The 26,566-nt window shown below is 44.6% G+C and overlaps 2 protein-coding genes across 2 annotated transcripts in view; both read left to right on the forward strand.

Moving 5' to 3' along the window:
* The first annotated feature begins 2,308 nt into the window (after positions 1–2,308).
* The window catches only part of LOC137532704 (G patch domain-containing protein 4), a 31,619-nt gene continuing 7,361 nt past the window's right edge, over positions 2,309–26,566 (forward strand). The window contains exons 1-5 of the mRNA XM_068253531.1: positions 2,309–2,472; positions 10,126–10,245; positions 13,427–13,500; positions 19,820–19,912; positions 21,121–21,228. Coding sequence (XP_068109632.1) covers positions 10,167–10,245; positions 13,427–13,500; positions 19,820–19,912; positions 21,121–21,228 — 354 coding nt within the window. The 5' untranslated portion in view covers positions 2,309–2,472; positions 10,126–10,166. The remainder of the gene's footprint in view (positions 2,473–10,125; positions 10,246–13,426; positions 13,501–19,819; positions 19,913–21,120; positions 21,229–26,566) is intronic.
* LOC137532703 (uncharacterized) lies at positions 23,364–26,510 on the forward strand. The gene is made up of 2 exons (XM_068253530.1): positions 23,364–24,043; positions 24,398–26,510. Exon 2 carries the CDS (start codon positions 24,505–24,507, stop codon positions 26,449–26,451), a length of 1,947 nt encoding a protein of 648 aa, XP_068109631.1. The 5' UTR covers positions 23,364–24,043; positions 24,398–24,504; the 3' UTR covers positions 26,452–26,510.

Consider the following 26,566-nt stretch of genomic DNA (forward strand, 5'->3'; position numbering starts at 1 on the left):
TGGGGAGCACAAAGGGCTGGTGGGTCCCATTTGTGTGATCAAAATCGATGTTTGTATGGCGAGATTTAGATATTGTTTTGCCTAACTGATAAAATTAAGGCTAACTAGTTCAGCAATGATATGAACTAAATGTAGACATCACAAACAGAACTCAGAGGCTTTTGAGCAAAGCAGATTGTCCAAATGATGGTGCTATTATTGAAGAAAGTTGCCTACAGATTTACTTGGCTAGTTGGCTAGCATGCTTTAAAGGAATACTTAAGCCAAAAAAAAAATGACATTTACTCACCCGGGGCATCCCTCAGCCCCCTGAAGCTGGATGGTGCTCTCGCAGCCCCGCTCCGATCGTCCTGTCCCCACCGGCGGCTACTTCCGGGTTCAGGGACAGCCGCCGACAGGCTGGGAACGCGGCTGATTCTCCGCGTTCCCAGCCGCTATTATCACCCTCTATGCTGCTATAGCGTATATATATATATATATATATATATATATATATATATATATATATATATATATATATATATATATATATATATATATATGGGCACCATCCAGCTTCAGGGGGCTGAGGGATGCCCCGGGTGAGTAAACGTCATTTTTTTTGTTTGGCTTAAGTATTCCTTTAATCCTTACTTGCTAACAAGCTGCTCCTGTCTGGACAGGTCAAAGACAAATCATTCCAGCCCCCAGCCTGTGTCTCTCGGCTCTACAAGCAAGGGGAGGGGGTAGAGACAGGAGCGAAAGAAACACTGTGGCCCATATGCAATTAACTTTATCTCCTGAGTATGTTTCTTATAGATAATTTTTAATCTTCTAACTTTTTAGCACTTAGCAATTGAAAAAGCACCAAAAAGTAGTTGAAAGCGTACTTTAAAATCTATTTTAAGTATTTTCTTGCTTGCTGGTGATTTATTAACATGGCATTTAACGCATTTATTGCCAAGTTCGAAAATATCACTTGGGAGAAAATGCAGGAGAAAAGTGAATTGCATATGGCACCGTGTGTGTAATTCCTTAGCTTAGTAGCTAAGCTTTGCTGGAGACAAAGCTCTAGTTTATTGGCTAATTTAAGAGAAAACCTGTAAGCTTTTAGCTTGTAAGGCCTCTTCAGACTATATTGCTGTTGATTGACAATGTTAGAAAATACAATCAGGAGGAGGTGGAGAGTTTTTTTTGTGTGCAAATATAAGTGTCACCCAGATATGCTAGTTACAAGAGATCTTGCAAGGATTGTGAGGTATTTATGGCAAATAGATAAGACTCTTGGTTTACTTAACGCCTACATAGACTGACATGGAGAGTTTTTTTACAGACCCTATCCTGTTCACTGTACGCTGCTGGAGCTTAGAAACAGTTAACTGTATGTTACTGAGTGTGTGTGGGAGGGGGGGGGGGGGGGGGTGGGGGGGGGGAGACTTACAGGGGCACTGTGATTCCCAGGGAGGGCCAGTGCCTTGGCGTGCCCCAGTGTAACGGGGATTGGCTGATGCTGGATAAGTCTAGCTTCTGGTTGCCTGAGAGTCAATGTTAAAAATAGGCCTAGCTACAAAATAGTACTATACCACACATTGTTTGCTTACTTGAAATACAGTAATTAAAAACAAATTAAAGACTTAATGTAACAGAGGTTTATTACTGCATAAAGAAGAGTTAAAGTAGATCAATGCATTCTGCAAGGGCATGATTTTTTTCTGGTTGCTTGAGACTTCTGATAATGGGGTTTTACTGTACTCCTGTTCCGCATTTGGATAATAACCTCATTATATATGTTGTGAAGAATGTTACAATTTCATACCTCCCAACATTTTGAGATCAGAAAGAGGGACACTTAAGCCACACATCTGCCACACCTCTAACCACACCCCTGATCACGCATACCATAAAGATTTCATAAGAAAAATATGTTGTTTTATAATTCAAACCACACTGGTCCTTTCTATCCTGGTTCATTTTCCTTCATATTAACATTTGACAATACGAAATATATCAATTTAAAAAATGGGGATAAAGTCAAACACATTTTTCAGTAGAAAAATACATAAATTGACATATCTCTGTATATTAATCCTGAAAGAGGGACAAATGAGGAAGAAAGAGGGACAGTGGGACATGGGTCCCAAAGAGAGACTGTCCCTCCAAAAGAGGGACAGTTGGGAGCTATGCAATTTACTGTCTATCTTTGACTTTTTTCATCACTCTGTATTACAAAGTAAAGCACATCTGTGAAAAACGTTTAGTTTGGCCATGCAGTTTAGCTTCCCCCCACAGAGGGCACTGCTGCTCATGTAGACCAGTCTATTCCATGGCTTCAAGCTTCCTGGTGACTGTGACATCACATCTAGGAAGATGGTGCCGACCACCATACATCGCAGCGTGGATTGTCTAATCAGCTGATTGTTGTTGCTGAAAATATAGTTTTAACACTGGGATCAGTAATGAGGATGGCATGATTTTCCTGTTAGTCGGTTTAAGGTAAGTGCAGATGGCTACAGGATGTGTTTGCATTACTTCTATATTGATCGCATATCTGCTTGTTCACACAAGGGCTGGATAAAAAGCATGCCCAATTTGTTACTGTCAAGTACAGCACTGCGCTGATTCAGTTACAATGCGTCAACACTTTGTTGTGCTCAAAAATACATATGGCTGTACAATAATACAGCAGTGGCAATTTGCAGGCAATTTGCAGACACTGCATTTTGATGTTAATTTCAGATTGCCAAGTACGGTATGTACTATGTGTATGATAAAGTGGCAGCAAACCTTACACACCTGAAGTGAACGGAATATGGAGGCTAAAATGTATTTTCTTTTAAACAATGCATATTGTCTGTCCTGCTGATCATCTGCCTCTATAATCCTTAACTGCTTCAGCTGCATGGACTTGAGACTTAAGCCTGGTCTACACGTAGCGATCCGGCGGCTCGATTAGCCTCCGGATCGACTCTTCCGCATCCCCGCGCGTGTGTCGGATTTGATACCCGCTCGTCCCCGCCAACGCTGATTATCTTCCGCTCGATTCCCCGCTATTGTCCGCTCGCGGGGAACGAGCGGGGAATCGGCCGCGGCGAGATCGGACCTGCCGGATCTTATCAATCGAGCCACTGATGCGATTGATAAGATCCTGCAGGTTGATAAGAAACATCGGCACGTGTAGACCAGTGTTGTCCGGATCATGAACGATTCGGATCTTTTATCCGAATCTCTTGTGAGTCGAATCATCCGGATCATCAAAATGAACGATTCGGTTCACAAAGGGGGTGGAGCCAGGAGCGGCACCCCCCCCCCCCCCCCTCTCAGCGGGCAGGAGGGTCCTGGAAGCAGAGCAGAGATGGATTACTCAGTTGGAGGGGAGCCAGCCTTGCACAGGGACAGGTAGATGAGAGAGGAGACATGGGTGCCACTGCCAGATATGTGTAAAGCACACATACTGGCTGGAATGTGCTGCTCATTTTAGGCTGTCTGTTCTGTAGTTGTGCATAGTGAACACATGGGAAACTTTTGGCTCAGCACAGCTCAGTAACTTTGCAGACAGTGTGCTGGGCTAGAAGGACAGGGCAGGCACTGTGATTGCAGTGCAATATGATAATCCTGCACTCTGCTCTAAACAGCTGCACTTAACTTCTCCCTACATTTATGATGAGTTTTGGAGGTGAGAGAAGGACACATTGGGGAATGCTTTCTTTCACTGTGAGACGTTTGCATTCAGAGTATACAGATGAACATATAGGTGAAATATATTTAAAACATATGATTGCAACATGTGGTTAATGTGTGCAAAAAAAACATTTCTTCTCCCCTTCTCTGTCTATCGTACCACCCTCCCCTTCTCTGTCCACTGCAGGGAAAGTCCTATCCTGCTTATCATTTCACCCCCGAATGCTTCCCTAGTAAAATGATTCGAGATTCGGATCAAAGATCCGGATCTTTTCAATGATCCGATTCAAAACATCCAAATCATTGAAAAGATCCGGACTTCCCATCTCTATTGAGACTGAGACACATCTGCGGCTGCTATAGCTGCACGGATATGAGAGAGTCACTTCCGTGCACTCTGCCGGGTGCCGCATGTGAATACACGTGCTCCCTAAGGCCGCCAGAAGCAGGAAGGATTGGTGAAAGGGGACATGTGTGACAAACCAGTGTTCCAGTCCGCCAATGACCACTGGTACTGCTAACAGTGATGATTAAAAAAAAAATGTTTAAAGGGACTCTGAGCTCAGGCTAAAACTGAAATTTGGACTTACCTGGGCCTCTTCCAGCCCCCCATCGAACCCCCCCCCCCCCCCCGGCTCCTCTCCCGGTCTCTCTGGCGGCTCTTTTAATCGGCGACTTTGGTCTGGACATGCGTTGTTCTCTAAGACTGAATGGCGCATGCATAGGACTCCCACACCAGCTGGCGTGATGCCACGTATCGTTCGCGGCAGGGTGCACATGTCCAACCTCAGGCCAAAGTCGCTGATTAACGTAGCTGCCAGTGGGACCGGGAGAGGAGCCAGGAGGACGCCGAGGGATCTTGTGGGCTATGGGAGGCTGTAGGAAACCCCAGGTAAGTCCACATTTTGGTTTTAGCCTGAGCTCAGGGTCCCTTTTAAAATAAAAAACAGGAAAAAATTGATCATGAGTGCTCCCAATGTCTTCCCCAAGGCAGTAATAATCAGTGTGCCTGAATGTACATAATAACAACAACAACAACAACAAATAACATTTGTAAAGCGCTTTTCTCCCGTGGGACTCAAAGCGCATAAGCATGGCTCCGACCATCGTGGTACAGGGGAAGAATTTTATAAATCTGGAAATGCCAGGCTAAACAGGTGGCTTTTCAGTCTGGATTTGAATAGCTCCAGGGATGGTGCTGTCTTTACTGGGTGTGGTAGGGAGTTCCAAAGAGTAGGGGCAGCATGACAGAAGGCTCTGTCTCCAGATTTTTTGAGGTGCACTCTGGGAGTGACCAAGTTTATAGAACTTGCTGATCTGAGGTTGTGAGAGGTGTGGTGCAGCTTCAGCAAGTCCTTCATGTATCCAGGGCCCAGATTGTGCAGGGATTTGAATGTCAGCAGTCCAATCTTGAAGAGTATTCTCCATTCTACTGGTAGCCAGTGCAGTGAGCGAAGGATCGGTGTAATGTGACAGTGGCGAGGCTGGTTTGTTAGCAATCTGGCAGCAGCATTCTGCACTAATTGCAGGCGACGCAGGTCCTTTTTAGGGAGGCCAGCATAAAGGGCATTGCAGTAGTCCAGCCGTGATGTGATGAAGGCGTGGACTAGGGTTGGAAGATCCTCTGGGGGAATCAGATGTTTAATCTTTGCAATGTTCTTCAGATGAAAGAAGGAAGATTTAACTACAGATGAAATTTGGTTTCTGAAACTCAATTCCCCATCGATTAGTACGCCAAGGCTGCGCACAAGGTTGGAGCTGTTTATGTCTGAATTCCCAATCCTGATTGGTGTTGCTTTAGGATAGAGCTGTTTTGATGGCGAGCACTGGCTTTGGACAAACAGGACCTCAGTTTTGTCAGCATTCAGTTTCAACCAGTTATCATTCATCCATGCCTGAAGCTCAGCTAAGCAAGAGTTTATTTTTGGGGTAGGGTCTGTTCCACCAGGTTTGAAGGACAGGTATAGCTGTGTGTCATCGGCGTAGCAGTGGTACGTCAGGCCATGTCGTTGGATAAGTGTACCGAGTGGCAACATGTAGATTGCAAACAGCAGAGGGGATAGGATTGATCCTTGTGGCACTCCGAATTGTAGAGGTGCAGGTTTGGACATTATAGGTCCTAGGGATACTCTCTGTGTTCTGTCAGTCAGGAATGATCTGAACCACTGGAGGACTGATCCACTGATGCCACAGTACTCCTGCAGTCTGTTAAGCAGGATTTCATGGTCAACTGTATCAAAAGCAGCTGAGAGATCCAACAGGATTAGGATGGAGCATTCCCCTCTGTCCCTTGCCATGAGCAGATCGTTGCAGACTTGGATGAGGGCTGTTTCACAGCTGTGGTGTTTCTTAAAGCCAGATTGTAGAGGGTCCAGGATGTTGTTTACTGACAGCCTGGTTTCAAGTTGCAGATAGACAGCCTTTTCAATAACTTTTTTGTCACGACGGGTGACTTTTCTCACGACTAATGATTATTTTCACAATATTGTGTAACTTTTGTTTAATGAAAACTAGGTACACTATGATTAGTGACGTGTAGCGATTACGACCGTCACAACGGATCACTGAGCAACCGATAGCTCACATTCCCATTGCCCGCTGTGACAATGTTTCTGCGATTGCAGACGATTGTTCACGCTGTCATTACCGCAGTAGAGAAGATGGATCGGGGATCAGTGGCAACCAGTACGTCTGTACTTATCTTTTACTTGAATGATGACTGTTAGGATGTGTTCCCACTAGAGTGGATGCAAAGTGGACACTGTAAGCTCTGTCCATTTTGCATACGTTGTCTGCTCCACGTCTGCCCGCCTTTCTAAGGCCCAGTGCACACCAAAACCACTAGCAGATCCTCAAAACGCTAGAGGTTTTTGGAGCAGATTTCAGAGCGATTCTACGCATGTTTAGAGAGGTTTTCTAAACATGCCTAGCATTTTTGGAGCATTTTTGTGTAGCAGATTACAAATATTGTTACAGTAAAAGCTGTTACTGAACAGCTTCTGTAACAAAAACGCCTGGAAAACCGCTCTGATCTGGCGTTTTGAGCTTTTCCTATACTTTACATTGAGGTAGAAACTCTTCTGCAAACTGCAAAAGTGCTGCAGGACCCACGTTTGTGGTTTGCTAAAAACCTCAAACCGCTGGTGTGCACTATCCCATTGAAATACATTAGCCAAGCGTTTTCACAGGCAGAAGCGGTTTGGAAAACGCTGCAAAAACCGCTCGGTGTGCACCAGGCCTCAGTGATCTCCACTGATTTGCCCCAGTGCTGATCAGTCCCTCTATATTCAGCCTGGGGCCAGCAGCGGCATGGGGCTTTCCATAGGCTGAATTGGGCTAATTCATCCTAGCAACAGGGAGATTTTTCATTGGTCCGCTATGAACCAATGAATATTCTCCCTTTTGCTGAGGATTCCCATTGGTCTTTTGCAGCCCAATGGGGATATCCATGCTTCTTCCCTGTACAGGGAGTGATTGGCGGTGATCGGTATCGGCATGCGTAGCAAGGATCTGTAGCAACATATGCATCTGCTTGCCTGGGATTATCATAGACTGCACAGAAGTGCGGTCCACATAGTGCAACGGATTCTGTGGATCTGTTGCAGAGTGACAAGTGTGAATGGCTCCTATTTATAAAATGGGAGCCGTTCACTATCCGTTTAGCAATGAGAGGAGAATGGACAAAAAAATGTCTGTTCTCTGCTCTAGTGGGAACACAGCCAGCACCAGTAATTATTCATAAACACAAGTACCAGTGTTAGGTAAAAATAGTAAGGCTTTGTTAAAATGCGCATGCAATTTTGTGCACTGCGAAAACACACACAATGCTTTTCAGTGGCTATGCACGCTCCTTCACACCGATGTGTTCCCCTGAAGCTTGCCGTAGAGCACACCAGCTTTTTCCCCTGGAGCCTGCAGTAGAGCACACCAGCGCGTTCCCCTGGAGCCTGCAGTAGAGCACACCAGCGCGTTCCCCTGGAGCCTGCAGTAGAGCACACCAGCGCGTTCCCCTGGAGCCTGCAGTAGAGCACACCAGCGCGTTCCCCTGGAGCCTGCAGTAGAGCACACCAGCGCGTTCCCCTGGAGCCTGCAGTAGAGCACACCAGCGCGTTCCCCTGGAGCCTGCAGTAGAGCACACCAGCGCGTTCCCCTGGAGCCTGCAGTAGAGCACACCAGCGCGTTCCCCTGGAGCCTGCAGTAGAGCACACCAGCGCGTTCCCCTGGAGCCTGCAGTAGAGCACACCAGCGCGTTCCCCTGGAGCCTGCAGTAGAGCACACCAGCGCGTTCCCCTGGAGCCTGCAGTAGAGCACACCAGCGCGTTCCCCTGGAGCCCTACAGTAGAGCACACCAGCGCGTTCCCCTGGAGCCTGCAGTAGAGCACACCAGGGCGTTCCCCTGGAACCTGCAGTAGAGCACACCAGGGCGTTCCCCTGGAACCTGCAGTAGAGCACACCAGGGCGTTCCCCTGGAACCTGCAGTAGAGCACACCAGGGCGTTCCCCTGGAACCTGCAGTAGAGCACACCAGGGCGTTCCCCTGGAGCCTGCAGTAGAGCACACCAGCGCGTTCCCCTGGAGCCTGCAGTAGAGCACACCAGGGCGTTCCCCTGGAACCTGCAGTAGAGCACACCAGCGCGTTCCCCTGGAGCCTGCGGTAGAGCACACCAGCGCGTTCCCCTGGAGCCTGCGGTAGAGCACACCAGCGCGTTCCCCTGGAGCCTGCGGTAGAGCACACCAGCGCGTTCCCCTGGAGCCTGCGGTAGAGCACACCAGCGCGTTCCCCTGGAGCCTGCGGTAGAGCACACCAGCTCATTCCCCTGGAGCCTGCGGTAGAGCACACCAGGGCGTTCCCCTGGGGCCTGCGGTAGAGGACACCAGGGCGTTCCCCTGGGGCCTGCGGTAGAGCACACCAGCGCGTTCCCCTGGAGCCTGCGGTAGAGCACACCAGCGCGTTCCCCTGGAGCCTGCGGTAGAGCACACCAGCGCGTTCCCTTGGTGCCTGCGGTAGAGCACACCAGCGCGTTCCCTTGGTGCCTGCGGTAGAGCACACCAGCGCGTTCCCTTGGTGCCTGCGGTAGAGCACACCAGCGCGTTCCCTTGGTGCCTGCGGTAGAGCACACCAGCGCGTTCCCTTGGTGCCTGCGGTAGAGCACACCAGCGCGTTCCCTTGGAGCCTGCGGTAGAGCACACCAGCGCGTTCCCTTGGAGCCTGCGGTAGAGCACACCAGCGCGTTCCCTTGAAGCCTGCAGTAGAGCACACCAGCGCGTTCCCCTGGAGCCTGCAGTAGAGCACACCAGTGCGTTCCCGCTGTAGCCTGCCAGAGAGCACACTGGCGCATTCCTGCTGGAGCCTGTTGGAGGGCACACTGACATGTTCATGCTGGAGCCTGCCGGAGACCACAACGGCGTGTCCCTGCACAGTTTATGGAGCCTACTAAAGACCACATTAGTGTGTTCCTGATGGCCTTTAGTGCCTAGCTCCAGATCTAGGAAATTGGTACATAACACTTAAAGGGAACCTAAACTGAGGATATGGATTTTTCCTTTTAAAATAATACCAGTTGCCTGACTCCCCTGCTGATTATATGGGCTTGATTCACAAAAGAGTGCTTACTGTTAGCACGGCCGTTTTTCGCGCGAGTTTTCGCGTTCGCGCGCAATTAAACGTTTTCACACAAGATTGTTATCGTTTTCGTGCGCAAACGTGAATACGGTAACGATTTTGCGTGAAAATTCACGTTTGTGCATGAAACCGATAACAATTTCACGTGAAAAAGTTTAATTGCGCGCGAACGCGAAAATTTCCGCGAAAAAACAGCAGTGCTAACAGTTAGCACTCTTTTGTGAATCAAGCCCCATGTCTCTAATACTTTTAGCCACAACCCCTCAACAAGCATGCAGATCAGGTGCTCTGACTGAAGTCAGACTGGATTACCTGAATGCTTGTTTCAAGGTTGTGATTCAGCTACTACTGCAGCCAAAGAGATCAGCAGGGCCGCCAGGCAACTGGTATTGTTTAAAAGAAAACATCCATATCCCTCTCAGTTAAGGTTCCCTTTAATCTTTTAGTTAATGTAAAGAATATTTTTTATGCTGGTAAGTAGCAGTTGCCTGAGTGTTTGAGCTTGTGTTATGCTAGGTACACACAATGCAATTTTCTGACAGATTTACTATCAGATCAATTATTTCCAACATGTCCGATCTGATTTCTGATCAAATTTACGTTCACTTTTATGGAAAATTGATCGGAAATCAGATCGGACATGTTGGAAATAATCGACCTGATAGTAAATCTGTCAGAAAATTGCATTGTGTGTACCTAGCATTATTCTCCAAATCTGTCAATGGAATGTTATGACTATTTGCATCTGCTCCTTTATGTTGTATTATTTTGTTATTTTTGTAAACAAAACTTGTAAGGTATTGTGCAATCATATTGCTGATCTTTTTCTGCCTTTTGTCACTGCAGTGTGAAAAGAAAATAAACACAGGTGTACATTTCATATTGACATGGCTGACCCATCAACCATGAAAGGCCAAGGCATGAGGTTTGCAGAGGAGCTACTCCAAAGGCATGGCTGGACTGAAGGTATCTCTCTGGGGAATTTCTACATTCTTAATACAACATTTTTTCCCCCATTAATTTAGTGAGAGTAAGTGCCCATTTCCACTAATGCGAATTCACATGCAGATTCGCATGACAATACAAATCAATGGGCCTGTTTCCTCTACAAACAAAATCTGTGCGCAGGGCTGTGCAGAAAAATTCTGTACAGCAGAGGCATCAGAATTCGCACACCGCACGTATAGTGTGCAATTCGCATGTACAGGTAGTCCCTGGTTAACGAACGAGATAGGGACTGTAGGTTCGTTCTTAACCTGAATCTGTTCTTAAGTCAGAACAATGCTATCACTGTCCCCTGTACCACCTCTGTGCCTCCAGTGTCCCCCTCTGTGTCACCTCTGCCATCTGTGCCTGCTTATACAAGTTTAAAAGCCATTTTTTCTTTGAATGTTTTGTCCAATTAAAACAATTTTTTTTGGCTTGTTCCCATGGAAACACAGAATCCACGCCCTTCGTATCGTAAGTCGGGTGTTCGTAAGTCGGGGACTACCTGTAATGTAATAGGAAGTTTGCCTGTGTTTTCACCATGTGGTTTTCCATGCGATTTCGCATTCGTTTTTCGCATAAATTTCAATTAAAAAGCACACAGGCACTGACATGGTTAAAAACACATATTTAGAAAATACGCAAAACCGTGAGCGTTTTCACAATAAAATACAAATTTGCAGTCTCATGCAAATTCATTTACGCGTTTTCCGCACAAAAATCGCAACGCACTAGTGGAAACGGAGCCTAAAGCAGGACATACACACATCGATTCTTTTACTTTCAATTCCTCTCCTCTGTCCATGTGGTGCCCATAATCACTCCTTGAAAAATGTGGCTTTTGGCTAAAGTCAAATTTTCAGACAGGAAGAGGCAGGCTTGCAGTGATGTTCCCTCCTATCACCCTCCCATTCTATCCTCTTCCCTGCCCCATCCACTCTCCTTACATGGAAGCTAAACTGAGAAGGATATGGATTTTTCCTTTTAAAATAATACTAGTTGCCTGATTCTCTTGCTGATCCTGTGTCTCTAATACTTTTTGCCACAGCCCCTCAACAAGCATGCAGATCAGGTGCTCTGACTGAAGTCAGACTGGATTAGCTGCATGTTTGTTTCAGGGTTGTGATTCAGCCACGACTGCAGCCAAAGAGATCACCAGGAATGCCAGGCAACTGGTATTGTTTAAAAGGAAACGTCCATATCCCTCTCAGTTTAGGTTCCCTTTAAGAGGAGGCAATAGGAGGGGGTGATAGGAGGGAACATCACAGTAGGCTTAATTTTTCCAGGAGTTATTATGGGGACCAGAGGAAATTAAGAGCGGTGAGGACAGGGGCGGCTCTAGGCATGTGGTGGCCCTGGGTAGAGAAAGAATCAGTGGTTCTCGCACTCCAATGTCATTATGGTATCTTATGCACGGTAAATGGCCACGTCTGTTGCGGACACTGCATAGCCGCCTTATGCTCATGACACAAATTTTGCTGAAATCTGCTAGTGCTTTTTGCCCCCACTGTCTCAGCATGTGGCATCCTTTCTCCACGCTGCCGCGGGCAGGTCTGATGATGAAAACCTTACGGCGACTTGGCTGAAGACTGTGCCTTTGCTAGTGAAGCACACAGGTTCTGGCACAGCTAACAAATGTGGTGTCACTGTGACCTGCTGCAGTGGCGTGAGGCACTGGCAGTGATGTGTGCAGCAATAGTGACCAGGCTGTACCTCGGTGAGCACGTGTGCCTCCCCCTGGTGGTCTGGTGCACGTGCACAAATGGCACATGTCTAAGGCCACTCCTGCTGAGGACAATTCACTGAGGTATGTGGACCCTGCATGAACATACCTCTTTGCTTACACTGGGTAGCTTTGCCTCCAGTCAGGTATCTTTCAGGCCTCTTGCACACTACATGCAATTCTGATTTTTTTTTTTTTTTTTTTAATTTATACGATGCGATTTTTTTTTTTTTTTTTAATTCCGATTAAAAACGTACTGCGTGCTGCTACGGCTTTTTAGTCAGAATCAAAAATAGAATTGTATAAAAAAAATCGGAATCGCATGTAGTGTGCAAGACGCCTTAAACTGTCACTGATCATCCTCTGTCTTCTGACTCCTCCTGCCTGCTGTCTTAGGCCTCATTCACACTAGTGCACTTCTGTCCGCTACTGTCTGCTTTTCAGCAACATGCATTAATCTGTAACATTGATGTGCTGATATAAAGCGGACAGAAGGGGACATAGTGTGAATGAGGACCACAGCATTGTTGTCATTGATTCCCACTACCTCCTCTCCCCTTTTGCTCCAGTATCACTAAAACCAACAGACAGCTCTGTTTGGGATGATTATGTGCCAACAGAACTTTGCCTTTATAAATATAGGAGACATTAGGATGTGTTTACTGGCATTGAAAATCCTTATATCCCTTATGCGTCCTATTCCACTAGAGACATATTTTTGGTAGTTCACAATAATGTGCATTTTATGTGATTTCCTCTTCTTTGTGCCCTCTAGAGTCAAAAGGTTTGAGAATTGTGTTTTGTTTTGTTTATCAAATGCTAGCAGTGGTAACTCTAACAGACTGAAAACTTATTTGTAACAGGGATGACCAGCTATTTAAAAAGGATTTTTTTAAAGGTTCACCTGAAGTGAGAGGAATAAGGAGGGTGACCTATTTATTTCCTCTTAACAATGCAAGTTGCGCGGTTGTCTTGCTGATCATCTGCGTCTAATAATTTTAGCCATAGACCCTAAACAAGCATGCAGATCAGTTGCTCTGACTGGATTAGCTGCATGCTTGTTTCAGGTAGGTGATACAGACACTACTGATGCATGAAAGATCAGCAGGACTGCTAGGCAATTGGTATTGCTTAAAAAGAAATTAATATGGCAGCCACCATATCCCTTTTACATTAGATGAACTTAAATACGCGATGTTCACTTAAATTGAATGTGAGTAGTCTGCCCCACCTCCAACTACTGTAGACTGTGCTGAGCATACACAAGAGCAAGTAGGACTTGCTGTGTGTGATTTGAAAACACTACAGCGAAATCACATTTTCTACCATGAGGAAAGAATATATGCTCTGTCTAATATATATTTTTACTTTCCAATAGTTTTTTTTATGTTTTATTGGTATGAGCTATAGCTTTTATGTGTGCATCTTGTATTTCAGGAAAGGGTCTTGGGAAAAGGGAGAATGGTATCTCAGAAGCCATTAAAGTCAAAGTGAAGTGTGACACAGCTGGGGTAAGAAACTGACAAACCTGTAAAGCAGTGGTCCTCAAACTAAGGCCCGCGGGCTGAATGTGGCCCCCTGAGGCTTTTTTACCGGCCCCCACACACAAAATGTTTTATAGATGCGGTTAGCTACATCTTTAAATATTGGTGGTCCGCATATAGAATGGAGCCAGAAAGCAGTAATTTGCTGGTTTTCAATCAAATTCCACAGCAGGTGACACTGTTGTCAAATTGGACTGCAGGTTGTCACCTGGGTATGCTTCACTGTCTGGCCTGCATAGACTTCTACATCAGATTATGTATACTTCGGCCCCCCAGCAGTCTGAAGTATGTTGACCCGGCCCTCGACCCAAAACTTTTGGGGGACCCCTGCTGTAAACCAATGGTTGTGTGCAGCAACCACAGGGGCACAACGATATAAAACCTGCCTGTCTCGGGTTACTGTAGTTTGCACAGAGTATTTTTGCAGTTTGCAACACCTTGTAAATTGTGCTTAGCTGTATTTTGTCTGGATACATTGTAGTATATCTTGTTAACCCTTATCGCAGTGCTCAGTTACATAGTTATTTGGGTTGAAAAAAGACATACGTCCATCAAGTTCAACCAGAAAACAAAGTACAACACCAGTCTGCTCCCTCACAAATCCCTGTTGATCCAGAGGAAGGCAAAAAACCCTTACAAGGCATGGTCCAATTATCCCCAAAAGGGAAAAAATTCCTTCCCGACTCCCGATGGTAATCAAATAAAATCCCTGGATCAACACCGCTGGGCATTACCTAGTAATTATAGCTATGTATGTCTTTCAGCAGCGTTAGTGCTGGCCTAGAACCCACCAGAGCGATTTTGTGAGCGTTTAGGGAGCGATTTCCCTAAACGCTCAGCTAATGTTAATGGTTGGGCCAAATTCCACGGCAGCAATTGCGATTACCAAAATCGCAAATGCAGGACATGCAGCATTTTTAGCGGTTAGCGTTTCTGCAATGTAAAGTATATAAACGCTGGCATAATTTCTCGTCAAAACCTACACAGAGCGATTTTGCTAGCGTTTTGAAATTACTGCACACCGTAAAAAAAATTAAATTAATTGAAAGGACCAATCAGAATGAAAAATGCTAATCGCTACACAATCGCTGGCAAACCGCTTACACTTTTTAAAATCGCTACCCAAATCGCAAGAAAACACTTATGAATTTGCTTACAAAATGCTCATACAAATTGCTAGCGATTGCGATTAGCGATTTGTAGTGGGTTCCAGGCCATTAGCACGAATGGCAGATCTCGCCTTATAATGGAATGTTCAATAAGAGGGTATGTTTTAATTTGCATAGAGATGGCATAGAAGTAATCTATTATGTATGCATACATCCAAGTATAGCAATCCAGAAAAGTAAAAACGATTTTTTTTTCTACCCCAACTATTTGAATTGCCTTAGCACAGGAAATGGTAATGGCAATATCAAAACATTTTTTAAGATATTTGGATGATTTCACAATATTTAGTGGTAAATTAGCTATTGTTAGTATGAAAAAATGAGACATGGCTGTAGTGAAAATATGGAAGCTTACATTTTTTTCCCATGTTTAAAAAATGCTAGTTGCCTGGCTGTCATGCTTGGGTTAAAGGGAATATCAGACACACTTAAAAAATCAGATCTACTTACCTGGGGCTTCCTCCAGCCCCTGGAAGCCTATGCGTCCCTTGCCACAGCTCCGCTCCGTGCCGGTCTCCATGGGTCCCCTCCATAACGGCTACTGGCCAAGTTGGCAGCCACTGCACATGCTCACAGCCGCACCGCTCGCGGTCATGCTCCTGTCAACCTTAGCATTCTGCGCAGGTGCAGTGCTTCTGCACCTGCACAAATCACTTCTGGTGCGCATGCTAGGTCGGTGGCTGCTATGGAAAGACCTCGGGAGACCGGCTTGGAGCAGAGCTGCAGTGAGGGGCGCATAGGTTTCCAGTAGCTGGAGGAAGCCCCAGGTACGTAGATCTGATTATTTTTTTTTTTTTAAGTTTGCCTGATGTTTCCTTTAACCACTTTACCACCAGCGGTGCGTATATCTACGCTCCATTTATCACCCTTTCCCCACCAGGAGCGTAGATACACGCACCCCCCGCCACTGTCCACGCTCCCGCTCGCTCATGCGCATGATCCCGCGCTCGCCCTGAGATCAATGAACGGGAAAGCCCGTTCCCGTTCGTTGATCTAAGCCCCCCAGCAATGATCGGCTGCTTCTATGAGAAGCTGCGCGATCATTGTGAAAAAAAAAAAAGTTTCCCAGCCTCATTACAATTCCTGTAAGCGTACTTTCTACGCTTACAGGACGCATTCACAAAAAATTACTGTGGCCATCTTGTGGCCAAAAAGTAAAACTACAGTCAAAAACATTTGTCATATATAAATACATTCTTTTACATTATAAATTAACTCATTAGCTCCCACAATTTTATTTATTTTTGTGTAATAAAAAGAAAACAAAATTACAATAAAAAATTGTTTACATAAATAGTTACCTTAGGAACTGAACTCTTTAAATATTTGTCAAGAGGGGTATAACACTGTAACTTTATAAACTATGGGCTTGTAATTAGGGATGGACGCAAAACTGAAAAAAATGCACCTTTATTTCCAAATAAAATATTGGCGCCAAACATTGTGATAGGGACATAATTTAAACGGTGTAATAACCAGGACAAATGGGCAAATACATTTCATGGATTTTAATTACAGTAGCATGCATTATATAAAAACTATAATGGCCGAAAACTGAAAAATGATTTTTTTTCCCCACATTTTTCCCTATTTTCCCATCAAAACACATTTAGAATAAAATAATTCTTGGCATAATGTACCACCCAAAGAAAGCCTAATTGGTAGCGAAAAAAAGATATAGTTCATTTCATTGCAATAAGTAATTATACATTTATAGACAAATGAATGGAAGGAGTGCTGAGAGGTGAAAATTGCTCTGGTGCTCAAGGGGTAAAACCCCTCAGTGGTGAAGTGGGTAAAGGACTTCCGAGGCCAGAGAGGCAAAAATTCGATCTGTACCTTTTATGATTCTAGAATCCATGGAGGACGCCATCTGCGCCCTCCGCTCTGTTGGCAATCAATTATTTTCACTGCCCCCAGGTTGGGTCCCGACCCCACCGCACGGGTCGCTTCTTCATTCCACACAAAAGATGGGCACCAAGCTGAGCCGCGGCTGCGCAGTACGCATGGATGCTAGTGCGGCTGCGCAGCCCTTAGCCCTCCTCCAGCCGCGTACTGGGTCCCAGCGCCGTCCTGAGCGTACGTTGGGCGCGCACTGCTCGCAGTGATGTGAGCGCGCCCGACGTACGCTCAGGAGGACGCTGGGACCCAGTATGCGGCTGGAGAAGGGCTGCGCAGCCGTACTAGCATCTATGCGTACTGCGCAGCCGCGGCTCAGCTCGGCGGCCATCTTTTGTGTGGAATGAAGAAGCGTCCTGTGCGGTGGGGTCGGGACCCGACCTGGGGGCAGTGAGAATAATTGATTGCCGGCGGAACAGAGCGGATCGCGCGGATGGCGTCCTCCATGGATTCTAGAATCAAAAAGGTACAGATCGATTTTTGGCTCTCTGGCCTCGGAAGTCCTTTAAAGCACACCTGAACTGAGAGGGATATGGAGGCTGAAGTATTTATTTCCTTAACCCTTTATCAGCCGATTTATTTAGAGGCTTGCAAGTGCTCCTGGCTAATATATTTTAGCACCTTTTTATTTTTTTTTTATTTGTTAAATTTTCTTGCTTCAAATAAGGAATCAACGAGAAGTAGCACCGTCTTCAAGTTGCATAATAAAGTTGCTTGCGGTCATGTTCCTATCGCTCGTAGCACTGTGCAGACACTGGCTCTATTGTACATTTATATTTTGATGAAGATGCCTTAATAAAATCAACTTTATGCAACTTGAAGACGGTGCTGGATCCTACTTCTCGTTGGTTCCTTGATTGTTAGCTTGGGCTAAGGGAAAATGACCTCAAGCACGTCACTCTTATTGGTGAGTGCTGCCTAACTACTGTTCCAAATTGCTTCAAACTAGTACTGCTGTAATGTGTAATTATGGCCATTTGTCACTGGGGGGCAGTGTGAGACAATAACAGAGGACTTCTGCTTTCAGTTTCTATATTTTCTGCTATGGAGAGAGATCAAAGCATTCAAAGAATTTACAGCACAACGAGTTCTGCCAACTGAGGGCAAAAGCAGTGCACTTATCTCAAACGAGATAACTCTATTGAAGCTGCTAATGGGTTAAACAATGCAGGTTGCCTGGTTGTCTTGCTAATGGTGTGTACACACTTGAAAGATTAATGAAAGATCTTAGACCAATTTTACCCCCTTCCATGTAGTATGAGAGCCATACTCTACACAGTCTATTTTATTGAGCTGAGTACCCCCATCAGATAAAAATCTTTGCAAGATGCTGCACACACAGATGCTGTACACTTTCAAAAGATCAGTATCTGCAAAAGATCTGTTCCTGCAAAAGATCCGTTCCTGCAAAATGCATTCATAGTCTATATCTGCAGATCCTCGTACACACCTTGTTTAACAGACATTCATCTGCAGATCAAATCCACCAGGATGGATCTTCAGATCTGCAGATGAATGTCTGTGTGTATGAGGATCTGCAGATATTATAGACTATAAATGCATTTTGCAGGAACGGATCTTTTGCAGATACTGATCTGTTGAATGTGTACAGCATCTGTGTGTGCAGCATCTTGCAAAGATTTTTATCTGATAGGGAGTTCAGCTCAATAGAATAGACTGTGTAGAGTATGGCTCTCATACCACATGGAAGGGGGTAACATTGGTCTAAGATCTTTCATTAATCTTTCAAGTGTGTACACAGCATAAGCCTCTGTCTCTAATAATCTTAGCCGTAGACCCTGAACAAGCATGCAAATTAAATGTTGAACAAGCATGCAAATCAGATGTATCTGACTAAATTCTGACTGTATTAGCTGCATGCTTGTTTCAGGTGTGTGATTCACACGCTACTGAAGCACAAGAGATCAGCAGGACTGCCAGGAAACTGGAATTATTTAATGGTGACAAAGCATGGCTTCCACCATATCCCTCTCAGTTCAGGTGTACTTTAAATAGTTTTTGATTCATATGGCTCGAAGAAGCATGTAGAGGGTGGAGACATAATCCCTGATCTGAAAACTACTTCTGAGTTAGGCAAAGGATTAGCATAATGCCCATACAGGTTCTCTTTTTGTTTAACTAAACCAGCAATGGCAGCTTTCATATTCCTCTCCCTTCAGGCCTCCTTAATAATTTTACATTATGGATCTGCTTGTAGAGCCCAAAAGAGAACGGACAAGTTAGTGAGCAACACAACAACCTACAAACTTAAACTGAATCTCCAAACTAAAAATCTACTCTGCAGCACTGAAAAGGCTTAGTGTTTCTTTTACAGTTTCACAGCATCAGAATTTTGTTTTTTTTACCCAAGCCTCATTTTTAGCTTCACAGAAGCTAAGCTCCACCCCATCAAATAAATCTGCCCAGGTATTTTTCCCCTGCTGCTGTGCAAAGCATGATGGGATTTCTGATGATGTTGTTCTCGTTGCCTAGCGCTCGCAGCTGGGAGGGGTGATCAGGACACAGGACAGTTGGAACTTTATCTCATGCTCCCTGTCACCTCCTTTCAACCAAAAACATTTGCCAGTTATTTTAAAGCAGACCCAAACCAAACATTTTTTTTAATTCAAAATATTTGCACCACTCTGACACATACAAAGATAAATAAACACTCCTTCAAGCCTATGAGCATTTCAGTGCATGCTTTTCACCCTTCTCTTTTCATAACTAGGGTTATACAGGTGGCAGCCATTAGCAATTCCTCCTTTGCTGGACACCTCCTACTCCACCAGTTTGCCGGATTCTGTCCCGGCAATATGAAAGGAAGGGAGGGGTTCCTCCAATAAATGTAAAATATTTAATATTTGTCATCATGCAGCTGAAAAAAGGCTGCTATTTATTATTATAATTTAGAAAATAGATTTTATTTCTGAAATCTTGTATTTTTAATTTAATTTGGGTCCATTTGGGTCCATTTTAAAACATAGTGGGTAAGAGATTATATTACCTATCTGTTTTAATTTACATAACTGATGCAACATAATGACGGTAACTTAATGACGGTATGTTTAAGGCTGAAGTTCCTCTTTAACCTACAATTTGCACAGACCCCTTATTAATGTCTTACTGTTAAGATGCTGTTAAGTTTTGGGAACGTTTCCTGACCGACCTGTTAGTGCTGTGTTGGTGATATAACGGTACTGGGTCTGTGTTTGTAGGTGGGTCACAACTCTGCAGAGCAGTTCACTTTCCATTGGTGGGACCATGTTTTCAACAAGACCGCCTCCAGCATCTCTGTAGAGCCTGATCAGGTAAGAAGCAGGGATTACTTGTAGAAATAAGTCAATCCAATGTTATCGTGTGACTAAAGATATTCTGTCATCATCTTCATGTGTTTGGCATTGAAGGACAGCTCCAGCCTAATGGCTGCATACACAGTTCTAACATTTTTATAGTAGCAATTTACCTGCCAGGTTTTGTCATATCATGTAAGAGTACATTGGGTCACATTATCATTTAGTAAATAGTGCACCCAGGTTAGCATAAGCCCAGATATGTATTTTGAGATTATAGAACATATAGATTTTGTAATGTTGTTAGTACAAACATGCAAAGATACACACAGCATGATAAAAGTTGTGGGACTGAGGACACGCCCCTAAAACATCACAAATGTTTTGTTGGAAAATATGAGTAATCAAAGAGCAGTGTGTATATATAAATGGCATACTTGAAGGGAACCTGAGGTGAGAGTGATATGGAGGCTGCCATGTTTATTTACTTTTAAACAATACTAGTTGCCATGCTGCCATGTTGCTCTAATTGGCTGCAGTTGTGTCTGAATAAACAAGCATGCAGCTAACCTTGTCAGTTGTCAGAAACGCCTGATCTGCTGCATGCTTGTTCAGGGTCTATGGCTGAAAGTATTAGAGGCAGATGATTAGCAGGGCATCCAGGCAACTGGTATTGCTTAAATGGAAATAAATATGGCAGCCTCCATATCACTCTGACTTCGGGTTCAGATTAAAGCGGTCTAACACCCAGCATTTCAACTTTGCTTTAATAGATTGCTTTCAGCTTAATAACTATTATGCCAGAATTTTTTTAAGCAGAAATTCACTGAATAGTTAAAACTCAGCATTTTAGTGCTAGAAATGCTGGGTGTTAGACCGCTTTAAAGTGGGATGAAACTTCCATTAAAAATCATAATAAAATCAAACCAGTGTCCTTAGATATAAAGATCAGCAGTTTTATATACTAAATAAAGCATGTTGCCAGTTTTATATTTGCTTGAATGATGCACCAGCTGCTTATGCAGCAAAGCAGGCACAAACACTCACATTTACTTGAATGGGAGTGTTTGTCGAGTTCCGAACGCCGGCGGTGAACGCGGGGTGGATGTCTGTGTGCACCAGCCCTAATTTGGGTGGCAGTGCAGTCCCTACATTGAAATGTCAGCTTTAGGTTATACATAAACATGGTACCCTCAGAATGTTTACAATTGTTTTATATTTGCCAGGATGGAGTTCAGGTGAAAAAAGTTAAAGAGGATGATCCCACGGTGACCAATAAGAAACCTCGGAAGGCCTTCACCAACCGCAATATGTTGTATGGTCGCTTCATTAAGGTGTGTAATGGAGAGTACATATTACCACAGTGCCACATCAGCTGGGTGCTGGGATAAGCCACTAATAGTAAAATATTGGTAATGTAAATTACCAATATTTCCCGGATCGTCACTCGGACAGCACCCCTGGATGAGACTTGTCTCCCTCCCCACCGTGGACAGGAACTGCAAAAGAAACAATTTGCATAAGCAATAGGCAGCCAGGTATATAAGCTACTTACTTGCCACTATACTTCAGTATAGTTTCCTGTCCCGGACGGAGCGGAGGGAGAGGTCTCCAGGGAGCCATCCATGTCAGTTCGGCAGGGGCAGCGTGTGGCAGGACTCCCAATAGAGCTGAGCAGTGATCAGTGGGGAGTCCTGCAGCGTTTGGGAGGCTTCTCCGGAGAAGGCAGCAGTATTATGCGTGCAGGCGCGCGCATGAAGAGGTCACTTCCGGTTTACCCGGAAGTAGTCACGCGCTGGCGTCCCGCGTGATCTGAGGTCTGCAGAGCGGCAGGGGCCGCGGCGGGGAAATACTAAATCAACGAAACAGCTGATTACATTTGCATCACAATGACGCTGGACTAATTAAGCGGCAGGAGCCGCGGCGGTGTATGGTAATCAGCTTCAGCTGATGCATCAAGGTATGTGAAGCTGATTAATTATGCAGCAGGGCGGCGTTAGCTGTGGTCAGCTGGGTATGTTTGAGGGTATATATGTGGAAGTAAGTCCATGATTCAGATGTGGCTGGCAATCATGGAGGACGCTTCAGGTTCAGCTCCTTTGCAATCTGCTAAGTCTGGACAAGATCCCTCTCTGGCAAGTAGATGTGGTACCTGTATACTCCTGCTTGTTATGGTTTTTTACTATGTAACCTTTAGTAACGATTGTCCCTTGTTTGTGTTTTTTTATAGCCTAAAAAACATGACAAGTCGGACAAATCTGATAAAAGTGAAAAAACTGACAAGGCTGCTGTTCAGACCAGTCAGCATAGTTCAAGCAGGTCGGAGAGGAAATGCGCAATTTGTAACAGTCGTTTTTCTTCATCTTCTTCTAAAAAATTATGTCAGAGCTGTACAGAGAAAGTAGTCAAGGATGAATCTCCGGTCATACTTAAAGATTTAATGGGCTGGATGAGATCTGAGATGTCTTCAGCGATTAAAGAAATCAAAGATTCTGCCATTGCTTCCAATTCTATAGTTCCTTCTGATGTCCCAGGAACTACTGGAAATATGGACACAATACCTGCAGTTGCTATCCCTGCTTCCCCTGTTTTGGCTCAACCAGGGCCCTCGGGATCCAAACGTAGAAGAGAGAGTGAGGTGGAGGGTTCTGAGTTATCTGAGGGGGAGATATCGGAGCTAGATCAGCTATCAGATATGGAGGAAGAGGTCTCAAATGTGGACAGATCAAAATTTGCTTTTTCAACCGATTTAATGAAGGATTTATTAAGCGCTATGTATGATACAATGGGTATCAAGACAGAAAGAAAATCTTTGACACCTTTGGATGAGATGTACAGGACTTTGGCGGACCCCCAGCCTCAGTTTATCCCAGTCCATTCCACCCTTAAGGGTATGATTAAGAAGGAATGGGATAACCCTGAGAAGAGAGCTTTTTGGCCGAGATCCTTGTCTAATCGTTATCCTTTTTTCTCCGGAAGATCAGGAGTTTTGGGGTACTCCGCCTAGGTTAGACCCGTCTTTTTCTAGGGTGTCAAAGAAAACAGATCTGTTATTTGAAGACTTTGGTTGTCTGAAGGACCCAATCGACAAAAAAATGGACAATCTCCTGCGGAGAGCATGGGAATCCTCTTCCTTAACATTCAAGCCTGCAGTAGCGTCCACGGCAGTGAGTCGATCATTAAAAACATGGTTATTAGAAATGCAGGATAAGATTGCTTCTGGGGTCCCGCGAGAAGAAATTCTTAATGATTTTCCGAAAGTTTTAAATGCCTCTAATTATATGGTAGATGCATCAGACGACACTGTTAAACTTACAGCCAGAACTACTGCTTTAGTTAACTCAGCCAGAAGAGGTATATGGGTTAAAACCTGGAATGGGGATAATTCCTCAAAATCTTATGTGGTATACCATGTGAAGGCAGGCTGCTTTTTGGATCCAATTTAGATGATACTTTAGATAGGTCATCAGATAAAAAGAAAAACTTTCCAGAAAAGAAAAGACCTTTCCAGTATAAGCGGCCATTTCGTCCCCCCATCAGGTCTGACCAAAACCCCAAGTCCTCCAAGGGTAAACGTTGGGTCCCATACAGATCACAGAAACCGAAACCCAATTTCAATCCTGCCAGGAGGCAGGATAAGCAATGACGCCAGGATTCCAGTGGGGGGGAGAATTGCAAACTTTTTAGAAGTATGGCAGCCTCAGTTCACAAGTCAGTGGTTACTAAGGATTGTATCAGAAGGGTACCGGATAGAGTTCAATCATCATCCTCCTCTGAGGTTTTGCATTACTCCCCAACCACAAGATCAAAGAAAGAAAGTGTCGTGCACTACAAAGCGAGGTCCTATCTCTATTAGAAAAGGGGGTGATAAGATATGTACCGAGTTGTCAGAAACAGGAGGGGTTCTATTCGCCAGTATTTCTCGTAAAAAAACCACAGGGATCTTACCGATTCATCTTAAACCTAAAGAAATTAAATCTAGATGTAAAATACAGAAGATTCAGGATGGACAATATAAAATCTGTGATTCATCTCTTGCAGAAAGACGATTTTCTTGTTTCTCTAGATCTCAAGGATGCATATCTTCACCTACCTATTCATCCGTCATCACAACAGTATCTAAGATTTGCAGTCCACATGGGGGAAGAGGTAAGACATTTTCAATTTATTGCTCTTCCTTTTGGACTTTCTTCTGCCCCTTGGCTGTTTACCAAAGTCATGTCTGAGGTTCTAGCAGAGCTTAGGCTGATGGGAGTTAATATCCTTGGATATTTAGATGATTTTTTAATTTGGGGACCTACAGCGGAAAGGGTAAGATTGCAGATGCAGTCAACATTAGATTATCTGCAGCATTTAGGTTGGCTTATTAATTGGGAGAAGTCTTCACTAGTTCCTTCCCAGGTTCTTGAGTTTATCGGATTTAGCATTGATACTAGGAATGAAAGAATCTTCTTGCCTGATAGAAAGATTACTGCAATTCTAAATGCTATTTTTTCCTTTCAGAATGCAAGGACAGTATCACTGAGGAAAGCAATGGCAGTCCTGGGGCTCCTAACAGCCTCGTTTCCCGCAGTTCAGTGGGGGCAGTTCCACACAAGGATTCTGCAGTTATGGATCCTCAGATCATGGAACAGAAGCCTCACGGTATTAGACAAGAAGATCCCTATCCCTCACAGCATAAAAGTGTCCCTACTTTGGTGGCAAAACCAAGGTCATCTTTCATCAGGCCGTGTATGGAGTTATCCAGAGCAGAGGATAATTACAACAGATGCCAGTTTATGGGGTTGGGGAGCACATTTGGATGCTCTTCTGGCTCAGGGACAATGGTCAGTACAGATCAGCTCAAGATCATCCAACAGCAGGGAACTAGAAGCTGTATGGAGGGCACTGCTACACTTCAAGGATCAGATCAAGGGAACGCATGTGACGATAAGGACCGACAACAAGTCTGTGGTAGCATTCCTAAACAGACAAGGAGGCACGAAGAGCCAGATGTTATGGAAACAAACATCAAAAATTTTGTTCTGGTCAGAAAACAATATCATGTCATTACAAGCACGTCATCTAAAGGGGACATCAAACCAGTTGGCAGATTATCTAAGCAGGGAGAAGCTGGACCAGAACGAATGGTCACTCAATCCGAAGGTGTTTCAAACGATAACGTCACAGTGGGGATATCCAGAACTGGATCTATTCGCCAGGAAAAGGAACTCAAAATGCCGGAAGTTTTGTGCCCTGTTTCAGGAGGACTTACCTTGGGCAATGGATGCGTTCACAATCAGTTGGGGAGGCAGGATGATGTATGCCTTTCCGCCAATTCCATTACTTTCCAGAGTATTGAAGAAGATCATTCAGGACAGAGCGAGAATCATATTGATTGCTCCAATGTGGCCCAAACGTCCATGGTTCACATTACTACAGTCTCTAGCGATATCAGAACCAATAATCCTCCCACTGACTCAGGACTTGTTATCCCAGGGGCCAGTATTACATCCAGATCCGAGTCTACTTCACCTATCAGCTTGGAACCTGAATGGGAAATACTGAAGTCTAAGGGTTTCTCAGATGATCTGTCAGAAACACTACTCAATAGTAGAAAGAAGGTAACTCGATTAATTTACCGGAAGGCTTGGAGAGTTTTTAATCACTGGTGTATAGATAGATCCTGCAACAATAGATCGCTTAGATCAGTTTTGGAATTCTTACAGTGTGGCTATAAGAAGGGTCTTAGTATTAGTACTTTGAAAGTTCAGGTGTCAGCCTTGAGTGTGTTCCTAGAAAGGAAATTAGCACAGGAGGATTATATAATCCGTTTCTTTCAGGCTTTAAGAAGACTAAAACCATCTATACGGTCAAGAGTTCCTTCTTGGGATCTTAATACAGTGTTACAGGGTCTATGTGAGTCTCCGTTTGAACCCTTATCTCAAGTTTCGGACAAATTCCTGACATTGAAAACCATATTCCTTCTAGCAATTACTACAGCAAGAAGAATAGGTGAGCTACAAGCACTATCGATTAAGGAGCCGTACTGTGTTGTTTCAGAGGATAGAATAACATTGCGTCCGGACGCAACATTTCTTCCGAAGGTGGTTTCTTCTTTCCACAGGAACCAAGAAATTTATATCCCGTCATTTTGTGAGAATCCGGCAAATGATAAGGAAGAGAGACTACATTTGTTGGACGTGAGGAGGTGTCTGTTACAGTATTTAGAAAGATCTAATGCCTGGAGAAAATCAGATGCAATTTTTGTCCTGTTTGCAGGAAAAACAAGAGGGAACAGAGCTTCTAAGACAACCTTAGCACGCTGGATCAAACAGACAATTGTATCAGCATACCAGATACGGGGAAAGACGTTAACCTCTTCGGTCAGGGCTCATTCTACAAGAGGCATTTCTACGTCATGGGCAGAGAGGGCAGGGGCCTCCATTGAGCAGATATGCAGGGCTGCAACATGGTCAAGTCATAACACTTTTGTGAAGCATTATCGACTTAATGTATCGGCAGCTACAGATTTATCCTTTGGAAGAAAGGTTCTGCAAGCAGTGGTCCCGCCCTAAGCCTGATCTTTAGTATATCGTCTCATCCAGGGGTGCTGTCCGAGTGACGATCCGGGAAAGACAACTTTACTTACGGTAACGTCTTTTCCGGTAGTCAGGAGGACAGCACCCCTAC

Source organism: Hyperolius riggenbachi, chromosome 9, assembly GCF_040937935.1.
Source record: "Hyperolius riggenbachi isolate aHypRig1 chromosome 9, aHypRig1.pri, whole genome shotgun sequence".
NCBI lineage: Eukaryota > Metazoa > Chordata > Amphibia > Anura > Hyperoliidae > Hyperolius > Hyperolius riggenbachi.

Bases quoted from the DNA above. Each gene is read 5' to 3' on its own strand.
- LOC137532703 (XM_068253530.1), top strand. From the start codon at position 24,505: ATGGATCCTCAGATCATGGAACAGAAGCCTCACGGTATTAGACAAGAA.